This window comes from Eutrigla gurnardus, assembly GCF_963514095.1.
Source record: "Eutrigla gurnardus genome assembly, chromosome: 22".
Taxonomy (NCBI): domain Eukaryota; kingdom Metazoa; phylum Chordata; class Actinopteri; order Perciformes; family Triglidae; genus Eutrigla; species Eutrigla gurnardus.
In genome coordinates, this window is record NC_139933.1 from 6,009,247 (window position 1) to 6,031,438 (window position 22,192).

The following is a 22,192-nucleotide window of genomic DNA, read 5'->3' on the forward strand; positions in this document are numbered from 1 at the left end:
AAAGACTTTTGAGAAATTGAGGTTTCTGAGCATCGTGACACGAGGCTGTGCCCTATTGTTCCCTATTTCAAGTGGGATAAGGCAACGTGCTGTGACTTTAGCTGAAGTCTCCATGCTGGGAGTATCCGGCACTCTCATTTTCTCCTGTCTGGGGGGGCTGGGAAAGCTTTCAGGGACCCCACAGCCTGCATGTGGACACCTGCCTGTTCTCTGCCTGCATCCCCTCCTGAAGTGGAGGATGTGGTGCAGTGCAGAGAGCGCACAATGTAGTGTTTGAATGGGTCGTGTCCACGTGTCGGACCATGAATCCATAAGTGTATTTCATCAGAGCCTTGATGGCAGGTTGAGTATAGCTGGTTATGAGTCTCATTTGGTTCAGATATCTCTAAATGTTAATGTTAAGAAATCACCAATTTAATACATATAAATGTATGCATAATAACATCTGAGGGTTGTGTAGGCTGCTAAATTATTCAAATTTACACTCAGTGCTGTGGGCTGCCACTGTGTGTGCAGCCAACATAACCCATTAGGTCAAGTTAAGCAACGGATACCAAGAGAGAGGCCGGAAATTAGGTGGTTTACCTTCAGAATAAAACGCTAGTTTTCTGTGCCCTGCACCTTCCAGCATGTTTAAGGAGCACTAGCTTTTCCCATATGGCCAATAACAAGTTCTGACAGCACAAGCTTCACATTGCCTGTTTTTCTGACCAATATTCCCAATACAAAATGATATAAAACTAATTTAAAGAGCAAATTTTTAATTTGAAGGAAACGGAACCAGATAATATTTGTCTTTTTTTTTTTAATAATCAAATGACTAAAATAAGGTCCACCTAGCTGTAGCTTTTTTTTGTGAGCTTCCAATTGCATCTCACTGGGAAAGCCCAGTAAACGTTATTTTATCAAACTTTTGTTTACAAAGTCAAAGAGTGATCTTTCATGTTTAATCTCAGTTTCATTTAAACTCATCTAATTAAAGTTATTTTAGCCTAAACGTGTAAAATATACATTATTTATTTTAATGTACATTATTACAAAAGTGTATTATGATTGACACTGGGGTAGTTTATTTTGAAATCTGGGAAAGGAAGTCGCGCTTTTCTTGTTTCCGGTAGCTTTCTGGTTGCTCGGTATTGGGCGGCGCTAGGACCTCGCGGAGCGTTTCATTGAAGCACATGGTCCCCTCTCATAAGACAACACTTCTCGCCAGTAATTACCCAGGAATCGATGTCATTCCAGTTTGCGACCGAACAGCAGCGGCTCCTGTCGGCTCCTTGTTCGCGTTTCCACCGGTCGCTCTTCATTTACCTCACTTTTCTTTGTTGTTGTTGTCGGCGAGGCGCGTTCGGACCGTGTCTGTGAACGGGGGACACGAAGTGAATGGAGTTGAATCAGCTGTCCTCGGGATTTCCGAAAAGCGCCGCTCACATACTTGATCATATTTCAGGAAGTCCTTCTATCTTTGGGGTTGTGCGCGCGCGCGCGTGTGTGTGCGCGGGGTCCTCGCGCATCAGCTGCCGCTGGATCGTATGATGGTCGCGCTGCAGTGAAGCCAGTCCTCGTCCACGCTTCCAGCCGGGCATCATGAACCTCGGCAGCCGGAGTCTGAAGTTTGTGATTTTGACAGCTCTTCAGGCTTTCTGCGTCTCCGTCTCGGTGATCTCCACATCTGCTGCAGGTAAGACTGCATGCACAAAAGTAATATTATTTTATGACTTGATTTGCAACCTTTGGAAACATGAAGGAAAAAAGCTGCGGTGTGTATATTGATTGTGCATTTTGCCTGTGCGTGTCTATTCCATTCATGTTTTTGCTGCATCATGTTTTTATAAAATAATGCATCATCTCCAATGTAAACAACGAGCTGTCCAAATTCACAGCTTTCTCTCCTAGTGTGTGTGTGTGTGTGTGTGTGTGTGTGTGTGTGTGTGTGTGTGTGTGTGTGTGTGTGTGTGTGTGTGTGTGTGTGTGCGTGCGTGTGTGCGTGTAGTCCATCCAGTCCACCTCAGAGCACTGCTGTATAATTGATGATGCTGGGAACTCTCTTTGGTAATCAGTGGTAACACTGGAGGCATTTCTGCCTTCGCTTGAAGCATACTTTAGTTTTTTTGAGGCACTTCAAACATTCTTCAGTTTTTCTTCATTATGGATGAATTCCAAAAGTTATTTTTGTGGGGAACATAAAATCAGAAAAGTCACAAGTCAAGTAGCTTTTTTCCCCCCTTTTTATTATGTTCATGCAACAGGCCGGAACCACATGACAAATAACTGAAAGTGTGTGTGTGTGTGTGTGTGTGTGTGTGTGTGTGTGTGTGTGTGTGTGTGTGTGTGTGTCACTTGTTGCAACCCTTTGGGCCGTGGCTCGTGATGCAGCCGGCAGAACTCCATTCCCCCGAGGTGAGATTCAACAAGGACACTTTACACAGTATGAGGCAACGTCTGGTGTGTGTGTGTGTGTGTGTGTGTGTGTGTGTGTGTGTGTGTGTGTGTGTGTGTGTGTGTGTGTGTGTGTGTGTGTGTGTGTGTGTGTGTGTGTGTGGGGTGGGAGGGGGGGCTGCCAGTCACGACCCACACTGTTGAATCCTGGGAATTAATTACTAGTGAAGGCAAATGTGTAAAACAAAAAAACTTGGGGATCAAAGAGAGAGTGTGTGTGTGTGTGTGTGTGTGTGTGTGTGTGTGTGTGTGTGTGTGTGTGTGTGTGTGTGTGTGTGTGTGTGTTGGACAGGGGGAAGTCTGAGCAGATCTTTGTTGACGGGATGTTTACCTGCTCCTGGGTAATTTGTGCTGATGGAGATGAATGGATGGAGGGAGCGGTGCGAGTCCACGGGAGGCTCCATTTGTGTAATGGATGAAACCGTCGGTTGATTTTTATTTTTAGAATCATTTATGTTGCTAAATCGACCCAAATGTGCTGCTTCATGCTGTCTGATATCATTTCAAACCGAATATGTTTGGGTCAGACAAAACAAGCGCTTTGAAGACATTACCATGGGCCTCCAGTGGAATTCTTTCCACATTTTCTGAACCATTTAAAGACAAATTTACTGTAGGATTAATGAAAAATAACGAGTCGCAGCTTATTAGAACCACAATGAGTCTGAATCATTAGCGCTCCCCTTTCTTTTATGGGTCTCTCTGTCTGCAGACTGTCAGGAATTCAAGGCTGCTAAGGAAAGATGGAGCCCCACGCAACATCATGTTTGCATACATATTTCATGACGCCGCCCCCCTTGCGCCTCCTCGTCAGCTCGCCCCCGTCTGTCTTGTGCGTGCTCCTGTTCGGTTCGTGAATGATTTCCTCCGATGGTTGACACACTTAGCGTCAGCCGCTATTTACTAGCCCCCGCCGAAGCCCACCGCCTCCGCCGACATGACTCCGTCTGCCTCCAGCAGGCTTGCGTGCTGCACGCTCAGACGAATGAAAGTTGAGCTGAGAATATATCTTTGGAGCCGTAGTAAAACATTCCTTCAGCGAAACGGTGTCGTCCCCAGGAGAGACATTATCGCCACGACGTGGCCCACCTCGAGGCAGACGCATTCAGTGTCCTTTTCCAGCAACCAGATCTTCCAGATGAGTTGTTCAGGATTGTCTGAGACCCGCGAGGCCACGGTGAGTTGGCCGATGTCCGGTCGTGCATTAAGTGCAGATCGATCAACCAGTTGCTGCTCCGCACTGGGGATATTTATATAGAAGAGGGGGGAAATAGCTGGAGTGTGCTCATGTGGCCCGACCCTTACATGTGTTGCATGAATTTCTTTGAGAGCTATACTTTGTACTCGTTTGACCCTCTCAGACGAAACGCTCGACGCACGAGCCCCGAAACCCGACGCCGGATCTGGACTTTCTCATTGGACTTTCACACCCAGTCAGGTCAGAGGTGGAGCTCTCTCCCCGGGCCTCTCCTCTCTCGTCTGGTCAGAGGGACGGCCCAGTTGGCTCGGATATCTCTTGTCGGTGTTAAATCTATCTGGGTTAGTTCAAGTTCCACCCCTCCAAAAAAACGACAGTTTAGAAGCCTGTTCTGGTCAGTGCTTGTGTTCTGTTTTGCAGGACTTTTTTTTTAGGTGTAGCTTAATGAGTCACATATGCTATCATGTCAGATTCTCTGGCCACAAGAATAACTCAGCTTCACCTGCTTTGACTGGATCCCATATTAACGTCCGGTCATCGTCTTCCGCTGAGATGTCTTTTTTACATCATCCATCTTCCAGCCTGGCACGCAGCATCCGCCCAGCTTTCACCTCCCGGATCCTTCAGCGAGAAGGGGACAAGCCGGGGACGAGACAGGTTACCTCCTACCTGGGTCGGCTTGGAACAAATTGGCCCCCGAAAAAAAAGTTCCGCTGCAGCCGTTTGCTTCGTCTGATGGGTGGACAGTAAAAGTGGAACAGAGAGGAGCTGCATGGAACGTGATCAGTCTGAGATTGTTAAAACAATCCAATACCCAGTGAAAATAGTCCTTGATTCATATTATAATACCCAGATTATCAAACTCATGTCTTAAAGGTATGCAATTAACAATTATATATTGGTGATGAAGGACAAACGGACGTTAATCAAGTGTAATCTGATGTCTGACATGGATGCTGACCGATCACTTGGTGATCTATGGTGACATAGCAGCCCTCCCCCCCTTTCTCTTTCTGTCTGTCTGCTGTGGCTTGAGGTTTAGTTTTTTTTTTTCCTAAACGTTTTCTAGTGCTTTGAATGAGCTCCAGGCATCTGCTTCCCATGTCCGAGAGGAGTTCCAGGGCGCTGTAACTGAAATCCATCATGGGGACCGTATTAACAAGCTTTCACACAGCTCTGCTCCAGAAGCTCTCCGACTCTGACCTTTTTTTGTTGCTAAGGCGCGCGCACACACACACACACACACACACGCACGCACGCACGCACACACACACACACACACACACTCCACGCCGGGCAGCGAGCGCAGCCTCCTCACAGCAGGGGGAAGCGTAACGGTGTTGCCCGCCGGCGGCGTAAAACGCCACCGCTTCTCGGACAACATCAACCTCCTGCTGAGCCGGTTTGGGGGGGGGGGGGGGGGGTTTCTGCAGGACCATCCATTTTCCATAGAGTGATTATGTGCTGGCATCATGCTGGCGTGACAGTAAATGAGTTCAGTGTACGAGGAGGGGACAGGAAGTGAGAGAGAACACACAAAAGAGCTATTCACCGGTAGAGGGAGCTCCGTGTTAAACAGCTTGATTATGACCCTGAATGTGCTCTAAAAAATAAAATAAAAATCCACCTATAAATCCAGCCGTTAACAACTCTCCTAGCTGTGACTTTTGACACGGTGCTACCTTATTAGATTTGATTTAAGGAGACCCCCTCCTCTCTCTCTCTCTCTCTCTCTCTCTCTCTCTCTCTCTCTCTCTCGGATTCCTGTTGCCATGATGTCACCAACAGGTCTCCATGTTTCCTACTGCAACCCTCGGGGTGTTGACATAATGTCCCTACACAAATGGGTCAGATGCTTACCGTGGAGTCGGGCCAAGATTACCAGGCACTTTTCACCTTTCACTCCGTAATCCCCCCACGATCCCCCCACGATCCCCCCACGATGACACGGGAGCGAGGTGACGATTAGTCAACTAGGCCAGAGGTCTTCGGGACCCCCATATTACATATTGTATAAAACTGTGTTGCTTATTAAACCGGGCCAATAATAATGTGTAGTGCTTATAGTTCCATCTATGACAGCACTTTGTAACGATGCTAAGCCGTTAAAATAATAATTGACAGATTCAGATTTTAATATACAGTATATATTAGCATCACAATTCCACAACATAATATTAAACAAAGAGGACATTTTATATTTGATTATTATAGGTTGTATTCATTTTAAGATGTATTTTTGGACACATTTAAATTTTTGGAAGAAAAAAAGTTTGGGAACATATAATTTCGGGGACGAACTGCAGTACCTCTGCAGAGCCCCTAGGGGTGTCTGAACTAGGCGATTTAGGGAACCCAAATATCGAATAATCTGCTGCTTTTCTCCGTTTTTACGTCATATTTTCATCTATTTTGAGACGGAAACTAAAGTTCCCAGAGCCCAAGGTGACGTCCTGAAATAGCATGTTTTGTGTGATCCACTGTCCCAAGGATACACTTTTAAGAATGTAATAAAAAAAAGACATTTTGTCGTGTTCATAATGAATTCTTTATGAGTCAACTAACCCTAATTTATTTTTAGTTGGCTACTTGTTGTTGCAAATAGAAATGTAATATGTTTGGGACCTTGGAAAACATTTTTGGACCGGGATGGGCTTTTTTCCCCAAAATTTTGGCAATTTCTTGAATAAAGGATTCATCAAAAAGGATTAACAGCAGTCAAAAATGGCAATGGCGATTCGTCGCAGGCCTTGAAGATGACGAAAGGCAGCGGAGTTCATTGCTTTTGTCTCCAAGGTCATTTATGAAAGAGCATCTGCTCCCCCCGATGTATGATTCATCCTTCTATTCCCAATCACCACTCAGTTTGAATTAGCATAATTTGCCTAATGATTGGGGATAAATTGAGTCGGTGGCATACCTGCCAATCACCCATTATTAAATGAACAACAGCCATAAACTTGAACCAAGTTTCCCCTCTGATGTCTGAACCAACTGTTGGCCCAGAAACGTTTCTGGATCGCGTCCCCCATCCAGTCAGTGCTCTGATTAAAGAGAAAAAAATGGCTGAAAAAGTGATCATGTTATTAAATTGCTTTATCAAGAACACATTGCCATATGGAAACAAAGAGACATTTTTCTTTATACCTTTTTTTTTTGTCTTTGTTGTGTCATAGCTCGGCTCGAACCAGGCCAATTTAAACTCACCACTTTGCCCTAATTAGTCCCACATGCTCTTATTTCCTTTTTCAAGGCTTGACTAGTCTCTAAACTATGTCCATCCGTGTCAAGCGATGCTGGAACCGTCTCAAGAGTGTCTCCGCCGCGCTTGTTTTTGTAACATTCGGGGGACTTTTGCACGTCAAAAAGGTTGTCATCCGAGCTGGGTTTGTTTTTCATTTCCAATCCGATGTATCCTCAGGATTGGATACAACTGATCTCAACGTGGTGTGTGTGTGTGTGTGTGTGTGTGTGTGTGTGTGTCCTTGTGTGCGTGTTCCTGCGCCAGGGTGACTTTGACGAGGGGGTGGGGGCTTTACTGATGTGTTGAAGGTATGTGAAGCCGCCTCATCGTGTGCTCGGATGAAAAGAACGGCGTGCCGTTTGCGTCGGGGAAAAGCAAAGATTGCTATGAATATATCATTCCGTGGCTACCTGTCAAGGAAGTGAGGTGCGGTTGGTTGTGAAAAGCAGGCTCGGGTTTTATAAAGCTTGATGATTTGTTTTGCTGGGGGAGGGAGGGAGGGAGGGGGTTGGATTTGTCAAAGGGCAGTAATGAAGGAAAAATTGAGAGAATTGAGGATGTTCATGGGTTCCTATTGGACTAGCTGCTCATATAGGCTTTAATTTGGGATAAAAGTAGGAAAAGATTCACCATCAGGAACTTTTAACTCCCCCAGCTAGCATCGATTTAGCTACATGGCTGGATATCGAGGTTAAAACAGGTGAGAATTTGGTTTAATTTTAGTTTTTCTCGTGAATCGCCTGATAATTTCACCTCTTTGTGTCTTTAAAAATTACCGTAAACTAAAAAGCCCCCAAACTGCTTCATGGGCAGCTTTATAGTAGCTCCTCATACTGGGAAGGGTTAAATTCAGAGGGTAAATCTCACTGTGTGCCGTGTTTAATACACAGTGATGATAAAAGTAGATTTACAATCGTCTAAATCATTCTAAATGAGACCATTATTTACTTAATGTACACCATGTAGAAGACATGAGCGATCGAGACCTTAAACTCACGTTTACAATGTTTACTGAGTTCATTTTTCCTTATATCTTGTTAATCGTCACGTGACGACCCAGATTTACCTCCAACTGGGAGTTCCCGGTCCCAGTCAGACAAACCACTAAAACAACCAAACAACGGCCGCACATATGGAGTCCATAATAGATGTACTTCATTCTTAATCGCCCTGCTGGGGAGGGAACAGCTGATTTAATTGCTTTATCCTGTCATAAGTCTGCATCACATTCTCCGTCGCACAAGAACAAACACGCAGTCACACTTCCACCTAACGTTTGGCTTTATTGCGGCTGTATAAATGGCACAAACTCCCCTTGTGGACGCCGGAGCATATAGGGAGCCCATCACGGCCAGGACTTTATTAAGACCTCTGTTTACACTCTGCTTTATTGAACGTATAAATAAGGCTTTGGGGTTCTGGTGCCGCTTTTTGTTTTTTACCACTCCCTTGATGCCTCTGGTGGCTCTTATAGCCAGCTACACCCTCCACATACACACACACCACGGCCTCGCCAACTTTCACCAAATGTGTCTCCCAAGTGTCGAAAGAGTATAAAAAAACTAAACAAAGTGAGCCTCGCGGACTGTTTCCACTAATATAACGTCGTTTATAAGAGGGGGATGAAATCCCATAGCAGCGCCGCGTTAACAGAATGGCCATTCAGTTGTGTCTTTTTTGAAGTCGCTGTATGGTTGGTAACCTCGCCTTCAAAGTGTGTGTGTGTGTGTGTGTGTGTGTGTGTGTGTGTGTGTGTGTGTGTGTGTGTGTGTGTGTGTGTGTGTGTGTGTGTGTGTGTGTGTGTGTGTGTGTGTGTGTGTGTGTGTGTGTGTGTGTGTGTGTGTGTGTGTGTGTGTGTGTGTGTGTGTTCCCCCCCCTGGCCGTAGCCTGCTTCTCATCACCGTGCCGGAGCTGGGTGAGGACTGCTGAGCTGGTCACCTCGGGCTCTCGGCTATCAGCTGGAGCGGCTCTATGATGAACTCCAGAGTGGTGGTTTCCTCAGAGGAGAACCAGAACAAAGCTCAGCTGGGGGTGGGGGGTGGGGGTTTGGTGGGGGGGGCTCCGCCTGAACTGGGTTATTAATGCCAGATAATAAGCAGACTCAGCAATTTAAACCGGGTGAGTCATGCGTAAGAGAGACGGGAGTGATGTGAACCTCGAAGGAAGAACCTTGAATCTGCTGGAAATAATAATCTCCGTCCCCTAGAGTGTGCTTTTTTGTTTTTGTGTGTGTGTGTGTGTGTTTTTGTGTGTGTGTGTGTGTGTGTGTGTGTGTGTGTGTGTGTGTGTGTGTGTGTGTGTGTGTGTGTGTGTGTGTGTGTGTGTGTGTGTGTGTGTGAAAATGAAGAAGAAACAAAGTTCAAAACACACCATTAATTACACTCGGACCACACGCACGCTTGACTTCACGCTGATGTAAACCCTGAAATCCAAATCAGAGAGAGAGAGAGAGCGTCAGTGGAAGAAAACAAACAAAATAAAAGATTTAGGATGTTTGTGCTCAAACAAACGGGGCTGAAGACCCCTGTTGTAACGGTATAGCCCCCCCTCCTCCGCCATGAGGAACCGATTACAGCTTGAACCCTATCAGCGATGTCCTCCTGTCGCTTTTCTGTGCATCGTTTTTAGAGACGATTGCAGCCCCTGTCTCTTCTTCGTAGGCAGGTTTCCTCTGATGGCGGGTTTTCTAACACTTCCTCCCCTGGCGGCACGTTTGGGGACCTCGGTCAATCAATTCTTAAATGACTGGCAACACACGGCGAGAACAATGCCCCTAAAAGCATCTTGGACTTTATCCCAATGGCACCTGGAGGTGGCAGAAGGGCGACCCCGGTTTCAACACACGGTTCTCGATTAGCGCCGTTCCATTCGGCTGAGAGAAAAAGGCGGGAACACGTGTTCGGGATGGGCGAGGACGTATCGGAGATGACGTGTCAGCGTGGATAATCATTACTAAAAATAAAAACATTCATCCATCAAGTGATTTTAGTTTTTAGTGGCACTTAATTTAACGAGGCAGCTGTACTGCAGTGCTAAATAAACATCAGGCCTTTTTTTTAAATATACATCATTATGTTTGTAGAGAATCAGTTGAGAAGATGTTTGAAGACGGACACGGTTTGGTTTTTACAGATGTTGATGGAATTGAGAATAAAGCGAGAGCTTTGAAGTTTCTCATATGGCGGTTTGTGTTCTTCTTTTCCAGGGAAACTTGTTGGACACAGACCGACAGCAAAGCAGGACCACTATGGGACTACGGTTCCTCTGCAGCGCGTCGGACGAGACTGGAAACCCGTCAGCCAGCTCCGACTCCAGGTGAAGAAAAGTAGCTCTTCTAGTGGTCTATCCTAGATATTCATGGTCCCCTGCAGATGTCTCCTAATGATTTTGGTTGGCTTTTCACATTTTTATGACATTCAAAGCTTCCTTCACGACCAAAATGTTGCACACGTAACACTTTATTTCATAATACACAGCCACGTAGACGGGTTCATGCTCCCGAGGGGGTAATCCGTTTTTATTCCAGTGACCTACTGATTGACCGAATGCTTGACTCGAGCGTGAAATCCAGATGAGATGTTTTCTGAACTAAAATGCGAGCATTCGGTAGATTTCAAGAACAGGCACCATATCGGCATCTTAGATGTGAAATCTGGATAATCCGTGGGCCTGTTTGGTGTTCTAATTCCAGACTTTGTAAAACCAAAAAAAACACGGCTTCCAGGCTGATCTATTTTTTTTCCCAGGTTGTGTTATTTGTAATTCATTAGTGAATTAATTTGTTCTGGCTTAAACGAACAGTTGGCGCCACAAGGTTTCTTTGGGACGTCGTTACCCGAAAAAACCTCAGATCTGCGTCTGAAAGAAAACTCATAATGAAGGTGAAATAAAGTGCTGAGTTGAAGATAGAGCTCCCTTAACAACACCTTCAAACAGCGTACTATCTGTGTTCTCCCCAAAGTCAGAAAGTAAACATTACGCAGCAGGATGGAGGTGGAGGAACAACATGACTCGTGAAACCTTCTTCTTCATTGAGGGGACTTAACCCAGAGCAGCGCTCTCTGCCACAGTTGACCCAGATTGAACTACATCTCTGTGTGTGTGTGTGTGTTTGTGTGTGTGTGTGTGTGTGTGTGTGTGTGTGTGTGTGGTTGCCAAGCGATGGAGAATATGACACAGAGGATTTTTGTCCGTCTGGGTGAGAGTGCAGGCAGCACACGAGCGGAGGGCGGTTAAGTGTCGACGTGTTTGTGTGTGTGTAGTGTGTAGTGTGTGTGTGTGTGTGACAGCGAGTGATGTACGACTCGGGTGCCACTTCATCGGACTCTAACGGACACGCCGCGGCCTCTCGCCGTGTCATAACGCTGCAGGGACTCGTGGCTTTCTGCAGGATTAATGTCAGATGGAATATAAACATAAAGCTAATCCTCTCAGCTCTTGTTTTAAGATGCAAAGTCGCCTCATAAGGATTTCCGAACACTCAATCGAAAACAGCCGTGATGTTTCTTTTTTCTCCCTCGCTGCTCCGAGTGGTTCAGTCAAAGTTTCATTGGGATTGTAATTAAGCTTTTCTAAGAATTTGATGTTTTGGTTTCATTACCACACATAAGTACCCTTTTAATTTCCCTAAATACAACCATCTTTTCTCAAATCCGATTCTGTCTCCTCACCCCCTCCTCCCGTCTCCTCCTCAGAGTCACCCGGCGTCACTGCAGCTCCTGATCGAGGCGGAAGGTGAGCAGCTGCTCTTGGCCCTGGAGAAAAACGAGTAAGTGCTCCCTCCGTTCACACTCGGCCTTCCGCTCGGAAACCCCAAAATGGGGCGACACGTGCACCGCCCGGGGGCTGCGGCTGGTAGCCAAGCACGCGTGTCACACTGAAACAGCCGGGGCGACGGTAGAAGGAGGGACTCGTTCTCTATCGCACCACTAGAACGGGCACGGTTTGCTCTCCGAGTCTTCATCTGTGTGCCGAAAAACAAAAAGACTTGAAAGTCGGGGATTCTTGAATACATCAGCCAGACGCTGATGCGAACCGACATCTTCCTCCTCTGTTCATTTGATCTGCTGGGATGACACGGGGGAGAAAGGAGGCTTCGTTTGAACGCACGCTCCTCGCTCTGCGCATTAAGATACTGTCAACACGGTGTCAAGTCAAGGGACCGGCAAGCAGGGGAGGGGGAGGGGGAGGGCATCATTTGAAAGAGATCAGGTTGTTGTGAATAGGTACGGTCTGACAGAGCAGCCGCATCTGTTCAGAGGAATATTTGTCATCTTTGCGTTTTTGCGACTCGAGACGAACCCTCCGAGTCGAATTGAGACGACCGTGATTGATGGAGCAATATGTTCTCCCATCCAGCTCCTCTGCCACACATGAGCAGCCAGGAACAAGCAGGAGCTGTCCTGCGTGATAGAGAGGAAGAGGAAGAGAGACAGAGAGGGAGCGGATGGGTTTTTATGTTGGCGTCGGCCATTAATCTCACTTGTTTTCCCAGACTTAATATATGTAAATTCCACCTGCAGACTGTGGGAGGGAGCTTTCAGCGCCCCGCGACCGCACATTTTATGGCTTACCTGCTCTGAAAAAATATCTGGATGGGGAAACCACAGTCTGTCGAATAACATTCCCGCTCTGCACAGGTGGTGTGCAAAAGCTGACTTGCACGTTGTCAGATTTTCTCCCCTTTTTATAGCAGTGGAATTACGTTTCCCTGACAGTGAAAACATGGAACCCAAACATTCCAGTGGGAGGGTAAAAATGGCATTCCCATGCATCCCCCCACATTGTCCTCATGTGTGGAGGGGCTGTCATCGTTGTCCAATAGCATTAAAACGTAAAGTCCACAGTGGAGCCTCGAACCTCAGGCCAAGAGGAACAAACAGACGGCGGAGAGGTGCAATCTAGATCATTCTAATGAGCTCCAGCGTGATGGAAAGACTCTATTCAAACAAACCTCCGTGCTGTCCAAATACCAATCTGTCAGAATTTGCTCTTGAACCTTAGCAAGTCGGGATAACAAGGTTTAATTACTGGCGAGGGCTGCATTATTCTTTTTTTCTTTCTTCGTGTCATCTGCGGATTCTCACACACCTCCTGCAATAAGTCAAAATAGAAGCTACTTCCTGCCATGCATGTTTGATGAGAGGAATCCCGACCAGGACGGGAGGTAGAGCGGGAGTTTGCTCTGCAGGATCGACGCGCCAGAACCAGAACCAGAACCTGCTGCGCTGACATTTAGGGTTTTTTTGTGTGTCTGAGGCTGCTGGCAGATTTGGCTGCATGCCGCTGATGAAATCCAGTTGTTCAAACACAGCCGGCATCAGTGGAGAGGCGGAGGGAGAGGAGAGAGGAAGAAAAAAAAGACATTGCGGTCCAGAATGAAATGATTTAGTTTAATCCCCCGGATTTATATTTGTTTTCTCAGGTCCTTGTTAATAAATAGCACTGGCAAGCAAACAGGAACGAGGTGTGCTGCACAGCTGAACGCGATCATCTCCGTTGCATCGAGAGGTGAACGTGCTCGGCGGGCGCCCTGAACTCGAATCACCCCGTCAGTGTTACAGAGAGTTAGTGGAGGTCGCCTCGGGAAGATCGGCCGCTCGAAAAGTTTATTGCAAACTGCTTGGAATGATTATATTCTTCCTTGTTTTTGCCTATTTGTTGCAAAACTTAAGTCTTCCTAATTCAACTCACGTATTAATTGGCTGAACGAAAGGCCAGAAAACAATAGAAAAGGTCAGTCGAACTATTTAAAATGCTTCTATGTTTTTGGAATTTGATAGTTTTACGTTTAACCTTCAGCCTCAGTTGTAACAGTTGCATTATATGTCTATAATGCATTATATACCTATTTATAATGCATTATAATCCGCTTATAGCAGTGTCTAATCATAGTTATAAGCGCTCACAAATGTTGATAATGCATTATTATTTTATAATGACTGGCTATAATGAACTATGAAAAGATTGTAATTGATTACAGCTATGGGAATTATAATACGCTATGAACAACAAACAAAACATCAGAATGGCTATCAATCATGTGTGAGTGCTTATAACTACAATTACATAGTGTTATAAGCAGCTTATAACACATCATAAGTCTTTTATAATGCAACATAGAACTTAGAAACGTCTTCTTAGAAAGCCCAGTCAACAGCTGGAGGGAATAAAATCCGTCCTCGCCCGAACTACACATTTGAATAAAAAGTTTTATAACACAGTCTCTGACTTTTTATATGTATGATGTATGAAACTGAAACATCAGCCTGTCGTATTCATATCCCTACAAAGAAAAATCCGATATTCTCATCTTCAAAATCCGTCTGACAGGAGTGACATGCCGAGCTGTCACATGCCATCAGTCCATTTATAATAAATCAGCCACTTGGAGAGAGACGGATAGTTTCGAAATGAACTATTGACTTGATGCTTTCAGAATTCCTCCACATGAATGACACGTTGTCATACTTCAGCCTCCCCTTATATTTGTTGTAACTGCTACTATTTCCATTCGATATCTGGTAAAATGTGCTCTGGCGGTGAGCTGTGGCACCGATGACATTTAGAAAAGCCCGGAACATGATGAAAAGTATTCTCTATATATAAAAGCTTGTGTTTGCGGAGCCAATACGGAGCATCGGGTCGCTGTGTCTGCTCTCGGGCATTAACGGCTGCGGAAGCAGGACACATGGGCATCGGATATTCCGACATTTCCGGACGGCCGTTTTTGAAAGCAGCCTGTTGTCGGGACGGAAAGGGCGCACGCCGCCTCAGGCTGCTCCAAATGATGGTTCAGGAGCCTGAAAGATCAAGACCCCCTCCCCCTTGAGTGGTCTGCTATTTCCATCCACGTGTCCGTGTACCTCCAACGTTTTTTAAATCATCAATATCAAACAATGTTCCGACTCCGTGTGCCTGAAGGAGATTCAAACATAATGTTCACTGTTATCATCATCATTCGGTGCCTCGTGGGGAAACAAATTACCCACAAACGCCGAGCATGTGCTCCACAGATAGTATTGGTTTTCGCTGCCAGTGTTCCTGTGAGCTGCGTTTTGTTGATCGTCATCGGAGTGAGATATGCATCCGTGCAAGAAAACAAGCCAACAGTGAATGAAGCCCTGAGGCGTTACAGCACGTCTTTAACGAGCTTGACTGCCGATGTTCAATGCCAAACATTTAAATCCTAAAAACGTGGTGTTGGGAGACGTTGTCAAGGATGTCAGGATGTAGTTATTTAAAGAAGGTGTCACAAAACCACAGGTGTCTCTTATGAACGTCCTATTTTCACCCAGGATGACACAAATAAAGCTTCAAATCCTCAAAGTTTTCCTGACCGGAAAAATAGACGATGGACGTTTGCTCTTCATGACCTGAAGGCTGACGTCCTTTTATTCCAAGACTCTGAACCCATGAGAGAAACCATGAAGCCTGTGCACAGTGGCAACACCATTTCAGGCCGGGCTGTTGGAGAAGCTCTTGCTGCTTTTGTGGCTTTTGAATGCGAGGCCTCCGGGCACATCTCGATGATTTCCAAGCGAAGCAGGCAGCATGCTCTCCTTATGTGTTTCCCTTTGCTAACGGACTGCAGGATCACCGAAAAGGAGGCCCGGGGCTCGTCAGCTGGGTGGAGGATGTTCTCGGGTTGCTCCCTGTTCGTCACGTTGTTTAGCCGTCAGCATAAGGGGCCTGGAGGTTTGGCTGTCCATCTTTTTGGAATCGGTTGTGCCGCGAGACAAACGGACACGTTTTAATCCGGCCTTTTCCTCCCGGATGGAGGGCAGGGCGAGGATGTTTCCTGAAAGGCCCTGGCTGCAAACTTCTTCTATCTCTCTGGTGTTTTTGGAAGAACAATTCCACTCTGGACAGCATCCAGACTGCAATTTGTCCCAGTTTGGGTTTTTTTTGTTATTTAACTCCATATCTCAGGCCGGACTGCTGCTGGTGTGTGACCTGTTGCTTCTCTCAATGAAGACATTGTCATGTCTGACTGAGAACACCAGCAGGAAACAACCTCTCCCGGGGAGCTGGACAAACAGAAGGCTGAAGACGCCACACAAATAACCAGCTCCTTTCTGGGGGGAAAAAAAGAGAGAAGACATCTCTTGTGACCTCCTTTTTGTAGAGTTATTGTCCGCGGCTGCTGAGCCACACACAGATTGTTTAAGGAACGTCGAACCCGATGCGTGACGCATGTTTATCGAATCCTTCCTCTTGTCACCGAGCCAGGAAGAAGACAAGGAGCGTGTCGAATCCTTCCTCGAGGCTGTAATGTCTGCAATAACTGCTTCAACAAGCTCTCAACTTCCCACTTGTTCCTTAAAGGTCAACTTTTCTATTGATCTGAATTGTTTTGAGATATTTCTTAAACCCAAAAGCTTCATACCCTTATGACAAAACTTTAAAAAAAAAAGCCAAAGCATTATAGACTTTCAAATCTTAGTTTTCAACTTTCTTATGAATCTTGGATGTGATTTCTTGAGCAACACTAGTCTCCAATCAGCTGACGATTTACTGGATAAGAATAGAAATCCTCATCTCGTTATGATCCCATTTTGTTCCCATGGCGACATGGCTAGCCGAGGCTATCCCCCATAAGTCATTGGCAGGCGTGTGCTGTACACAGGCAGCGACCCCTAGGTCTGAAAAGGTCAAACCAATGTAGCTGAGAGCGTTAAACTCACATTCTCTCTACATGCCAGCAGGGGGCGACTCCTCTGGTTGGGAAAAAGAAATCAAATTGTCTAGAAGTCTATGAGAAATTACCCTATTTGTCACTTGATTTATTACCTCCGTAAACATAGTAAACCTGTGATTATGGTCTTAATCACACGTTTCAAGTCTTCAAGTCTCCGTTTAGTCAATTCTGGTTCCATTTAGAGTTCAATAGTCGATTGGCCCAGCTTAGATTGGCCCAGGTGACTAATGGCTAGTAAAGAAGCCACAGACCCAAATATTCCTAAATTTAAGCTTTTATATAATTTAAACACGTGACTTTTATCCAAAAAAAATCCAGCTGGATGAGGAAATCAGATCTTATTTTGTACCAGGTTGTAAGCATGTTTATTTGTGCTTGGACATTTTAACACAGGGTTTATATTGGAGATTCACTCACTTTCGGAGCCAGCCTCAAGTGGCCATTTGGAAGAACTGCAGTTTTTTGGCACTTCCACGTTGGCTTCATATTTCAGCACTGGAGGTTACCGCTTGCTTATTCAGCATTCGGTTGTACTTAACTCCACTCTTTCGTGTCACTTCGGGTTGCAAAAAAAAAAGAAAAAAAGATGGCGACGGCGAAAAATGCGAACTCAAGGCTCCAAAAGGACTGATTGATTAAAGTGAAAGTAATTGGAGTCATGAGCAGATATACGCCCATGTGACTTGGATATACTGCATCCTTACCAACGCTCATTTATTTCCTCTCTCCTCCAGACAAACGTTCACTCTCATCAGCGAAATTCAAACACACACACATTCTGTTCCAAACCCTTCCAGGAGGAGGATGCACCGAGGTTAACTGGTGCCTTTGTACCTGTCTTGCTACGCTTGCGGCTGCAAGGCCATGATATACTGTGATTCATTAGTTTCAAAGACAAGCCTTGGAAATGAGCTTGTCTCTGTCCTGAGCCTGCGCCTTTTAACTACTTCCTTCAAAAGGGAATTTCTTTTTTTTTTTGGAAGGAGCCTCTCTCTTTTGAGTTGCCTCCTCAGAAGCTCCAATTATTTCCAAGCTTAGAGCAGTAATTAATAAGGTGGACTCGCCACTCGGTGTTCCTAATTAATTAGGAGACACCCCGTAACACTGGAACGCTGTTGGAACGGCCCGTCCCTTCGTTCGCCCGTCCTTTTTAACGTTCTGTTTTGTGTGTAAATTTGTTTTTTATTGAACCAGAAGCTTCAAGGTTTCTTGAAAGCCAACAAACAACTCAAGTAATGTTACTTTCTTTTTGTTGAGCTTTCAATAATAAAGTATTTGAACTAAAACACAGACTTGAAGACATAAAATATGTAAATATTCTCTCACAAGTTTAACATCTGGACATAAGAGTTCTCCTACTTGCCTGAAGTCATCGTCATCATCAGCTGATAATGTGAACACAAGTAAAGTAGTATTAAAGAGAACGGGAACTTTAAGTATCATACTGAAGAAAAGGAAGCTTGTTAAAAAAAGACATTTTGTGCATTGATAGGGTCTTCCCCTCTCCGCCCTGAGCCGTTTACCAGACGGACCACGGGGGTCTCAGGCCTCCAGCTGGTGGATCTATTCCTCTGCCTCCCTCCCGTCACCACATCGAACAGCCGAATGAAACCTGCTGTAAGCAGCGGTTTCTCCCCGGGGGACGAGCCATCCCATCACTTACCTTCAGCGGAGCGCTGATCGAGGGTCCTGCAGGGAAAGATGCCCTCTTTTTGCTTTTTGAGGCTCAATTTAGTTGACGTCTAACGTCCATTTAAGATGAAGACAAAGCATTTTAGAATGTGTGATGTCTGTTCAACACAAACATTAAATAATTCTAATGATGATGAAAGGTGATGAGGAAGTTGGAGTGGGCTTTGTTTCCACAGCTGGGATCCTTTTTTGTTTATTTATTGAATTGATCACAGTACAAAACCAAGTTGGGATGAAGAAGTTAAGGTTGGTACAAACAGTAAAGTTGGAAATTAATCTCCAAAACATACATACACAAAAACAGCAAATATTCACGACAACACCAAAAAAAACACACAAAAAACAGGTTTTTCTTTTATAAAGAAGCATTTTCTGGGAGTAATTGATGAACATAAAAGATGGAATATTATCAATGTTCAATGACAATGCAAAAACCCAAAAAACGTACCTCTTTCATGTTTGCAGAAACGAGTGTTTTTTGGTTCATGGAAGGCACAGCGGCAAACCGAGACAAGCAGACAGCCCTCCCTGTTGTTTTTCATCTTTTATATAAGTCATCTTTAAAGAGCCTTTCCCTGCATTATTATGAAGCCGCCGTGTGAGATTTGGCTTGTAAAGCAACAATTCAAAGGCAGAACAACAACAACCCGTTTTATATTACCAGTAAATACCATGCGCCTTTCCAGATAAGATTACATTAAAAGTTATGCACATGGGGGATTTTTTGAAAGTAGACGAGGCCGCGTGTTTCATTTTCACACATTCTTTATGTAGCTTTGTAACATTAAATTGAGCGTAATGCGAGGCTTTATCTGCGAGAACATTTATTGCACGACTTTTCGGCGTGTTCCAGGCGGCTGATCAAGTTTAGGCACGTATTATTCCCTTTATTTCCAACGCTCCATCCGTCTCGTGAATGCATTTAGAGATGTTCCTTGTATAAGAGCACGACCTCATGTTTCATCCCTGTCTGCTCTTGATGCCGCTATCACACTCTTTAGATTGCACACAAGAGCAACGTTAATGTAACAACAAACACACATTTTTTTATCAATATGAATACAGAATATTGGCATTCTGCTGCCTTTCACTCATGTATAGTGATATGCGACAATTCAAAGCACTTGTTGGCTAGTTGCGGGAACATTAAAGTTACTACAAGGACCTTTTCACAGGTTATAAAACTTAAATTTAATTCTGATGCACTGGGTCCAATTCCTGCAAAATCAGATGCAATACCACTGGAGGCCTATAGGCTGTCCTGCTGGGCCTGGAAGGGAGAACCAGACCTGCTGCCGCTAAATGAAGGGTTTTCTGAAGGAAAACTGTGTTATGATATGACACTCTTCATAAAAAATGTAATTGAAATTGAAATATTCCTCAATATTCACAGACACTCTAGAAGATTTGTCTTTTTTAATCAAACCATTTCCATCCGACACATAGCAAAGATCCTCTTGTTCATGGCTTTGTTTGTAACCATTAAGGTTTTAGCTTTAAAAAAACAAATCATCTGAAGTTCTGCGTTTTTTTAATGTGCACTGGATTCTCAACTGTTAATATATGGCAGCAATAATCCAACTTGGAGAGACTGGGAAACTGTAATGTTGCTGTCTTCCCAGAACGCCTGCAATAACGTCATAGCTGTTGTATGCTGTCATGAGGGAAGTAAGCAGGCAAAATGAAATAACATTAAAAAAAAACTGTTTTTATGGCCCTTAACTGTGGAACACCCTTTTTAATTTGGCTTTGTTTTGTTAAAATCTGAACTTTACTGGTATTCTTGTTAATGTTTTGTGATAAAACTGCTTTTATTTGTTCTCCTTGTGCCCATAATGCATTGATTTTTATTTATTTTTTATTCTCGATAAGCAGTAGCAGAAATACAAGACAAATTATTTCAACATTGGCTGAAAATTGCCAGAAAATGTGGCTTCGGTGGAGGTTTTTGAGGATTTCTGAGTGCAAAAGTTAGTTTAAGCGTCCGTCAGCCAAGGCCCTCCGTCTTCGCCTACCTTTCCATGGGATTGTTTGTCTTTCTGTCTTGTTCTCTGGCTCGCGATCTCTCCCTTTCACCTATTAACTTTCTCCATAAATTGTAGAGGAGTCTCATTTTTCTCAAGGCTCCGTGGGTGCCAAAGGGAATAAACAAAAGCAGCCAAAGTCTTTGACCTTGGTGGCTGCTGACCATAAAGATAATCAGTCCCGGGCCTCGCAGTCCTGGCTTCCATCCTCCCGTCTGACAGACGGACAAATAGATCCAGCCGGAGTTACGGGGTTGAGTTAAGCCGGGAGGGAACGCTCGCTGTGCTCGTTCTCCATCCTGTTTCGGTGCGTTCTCACAGTCCGCTGACCTTCCTGTGACCGGCCCTCCCTGCGTGTTGGGGGTCACTGACTGAGCGGAGAGGCCACGCTTGGTCATCAGACGGTCAGATACAAGCTAAAGGAAGCCCCGTCTCTTTTTTAGCTGATCTAGGAGCTTTTTTTTCACCCCCCTCCTCCTGCTGTACACATGCTCACGCAGAGCGGTGTCCTTGTGAAAAATGAACGCTGGATGGAAAGCAAAAAAAGCATCCGTTCCAGTCGACTAGCACAGGAAAAAAAACAACAAAAAAGCTTTTTTTTTTCCCCTAAAAGGTGATTCTACTGATGAATCGTTTCTTTCCTTTTGTGTTCCTGCTTTTGACCCATTTAAAACCCCGATGGGGGAACCGATGTAGGAGTTCGGATGGTCTTTCATCACTAAATTTAGCGTCGGTGATATACGGCAATGGTGCGGAGAAAAGTCGGGGACCTGGAGCAGCCTTCCCGCCGTCTCCATGTCATGCGGAAAGCAGATGCTTTTGGTTTCCCATCCCACTCATCATTATGTTTTTTTTGTGTGTCTGAGGCCCAGTGGTGTTGAGAGATGGACACACAGGGAGTAGATGGAGGAGGGGAGGGGGGGATGCACGGCGACTGGAAGGGAGGTTTCTGGTGTTTTCTCTTTGTCAGATGAGGTGTGAAGACGGCCCTCCTCCTCCTCCGTCTACCTGCCTCCATGTGCGTTTTCTCGCCGTCAGCAACTTCCACGAACTCCCCTCGTCGAGGCGCGGGACACGGCGGGGTCTCGACCCACGTATTCCTCCCCACTCATTCTCACCTCATCCCTCCAGCGCCGGGGGGACGGCCGTGAGCCGCCAACAACAATAGGAGCTGCCAGGGGTTTGATGAAGAGGCTGAGGAGTGCTTCGGGGGGTGCGGGGACCCCAGAGGGACTCCTCGGTCCATGACACAGATGCCTTGAAAATCATCAGAGTTTCCGAGCGATTTGGGGTCACGGGCTGGGCTGTAAATCCACGGAGGGTTAAGGAGGAAACTGCGTTGGGTGAGAGGAAAGGGAGAGGTCATCCTTCTTGAGAGAATCAGGGCGTATATTGAGTTGACAGGAGATCTGTCCACTGAGGACACGTCCTCTGTCTTTCTTTACTGCAAATTTGGGGGTTTAAGTTGACAAGAGTTGAGTGGTTACACATATTTATTCTAGAGAATGGTATCGATCGTCTCGTTCCTTTAACACAAATGTCTCTAGGTGTGTATTTGATCGGCCGATTCCACCGTTTTTAGACTCGATGTATTAAAATGAGGCGGTAAATTAATAACGAAATAAATGATTCAGTGGATTCCAGTTTGGTCCCTGAGGAGCAGCGCGCAGAAGGCTCACAGCATCCAGACCTTCATGTTTGGAGATGAAACTTCACACAGAATACAACGGAGTAGCTAACCGATTGGTTCAAATATGGACAAAGGCAAATCCTTTTAAAACCGCGCGCTCTCGAGTGGTTTGGCCTCAGAAATTTCAACAACCCTGCAGCTCGAGTCTGGCTTCCTTTTAACATCCAGATGAAAATGAATAAAAGGAGGCGGATGGACGCTCACC

The 22,192-nt window shown here is 45.3% G+C and overlaps 1 protein-coding gene across 1 annotated transcript in view; it reads left to right on the top strand.

Moving 5' to 3' along the window:
* Nucleotides 1-1,279: 1,279 nt before the first annotated feature.
* Nucleotides 1,280-22,192, top strand: part of adam12a (ADAM metallopeptidase domain 12a) — a 61,968-nt gene continuing 41,055 nt past the window's right edge. The window contains exons 1-3 of the mRNA XM_084001814.1: nucleotides 1,280-1,681; nucleotides 10,087-10,196; nucleotides 11,576-11,649. Coding sequence (XP_083857940.1) covers nucleotides 1,588-1,681; nucleotides 10,087-10,196; nucleotides 11,576-11,649 — 278 coding nt within the window. The 5' untranslated portion in view covers nucleotides 1,280-1,587. The remainder of the gene's footprint in view (nucleotides 1,682-10,086; nucleotides 10,197-11,575; nucleotides 11,650-22,192) is intronic.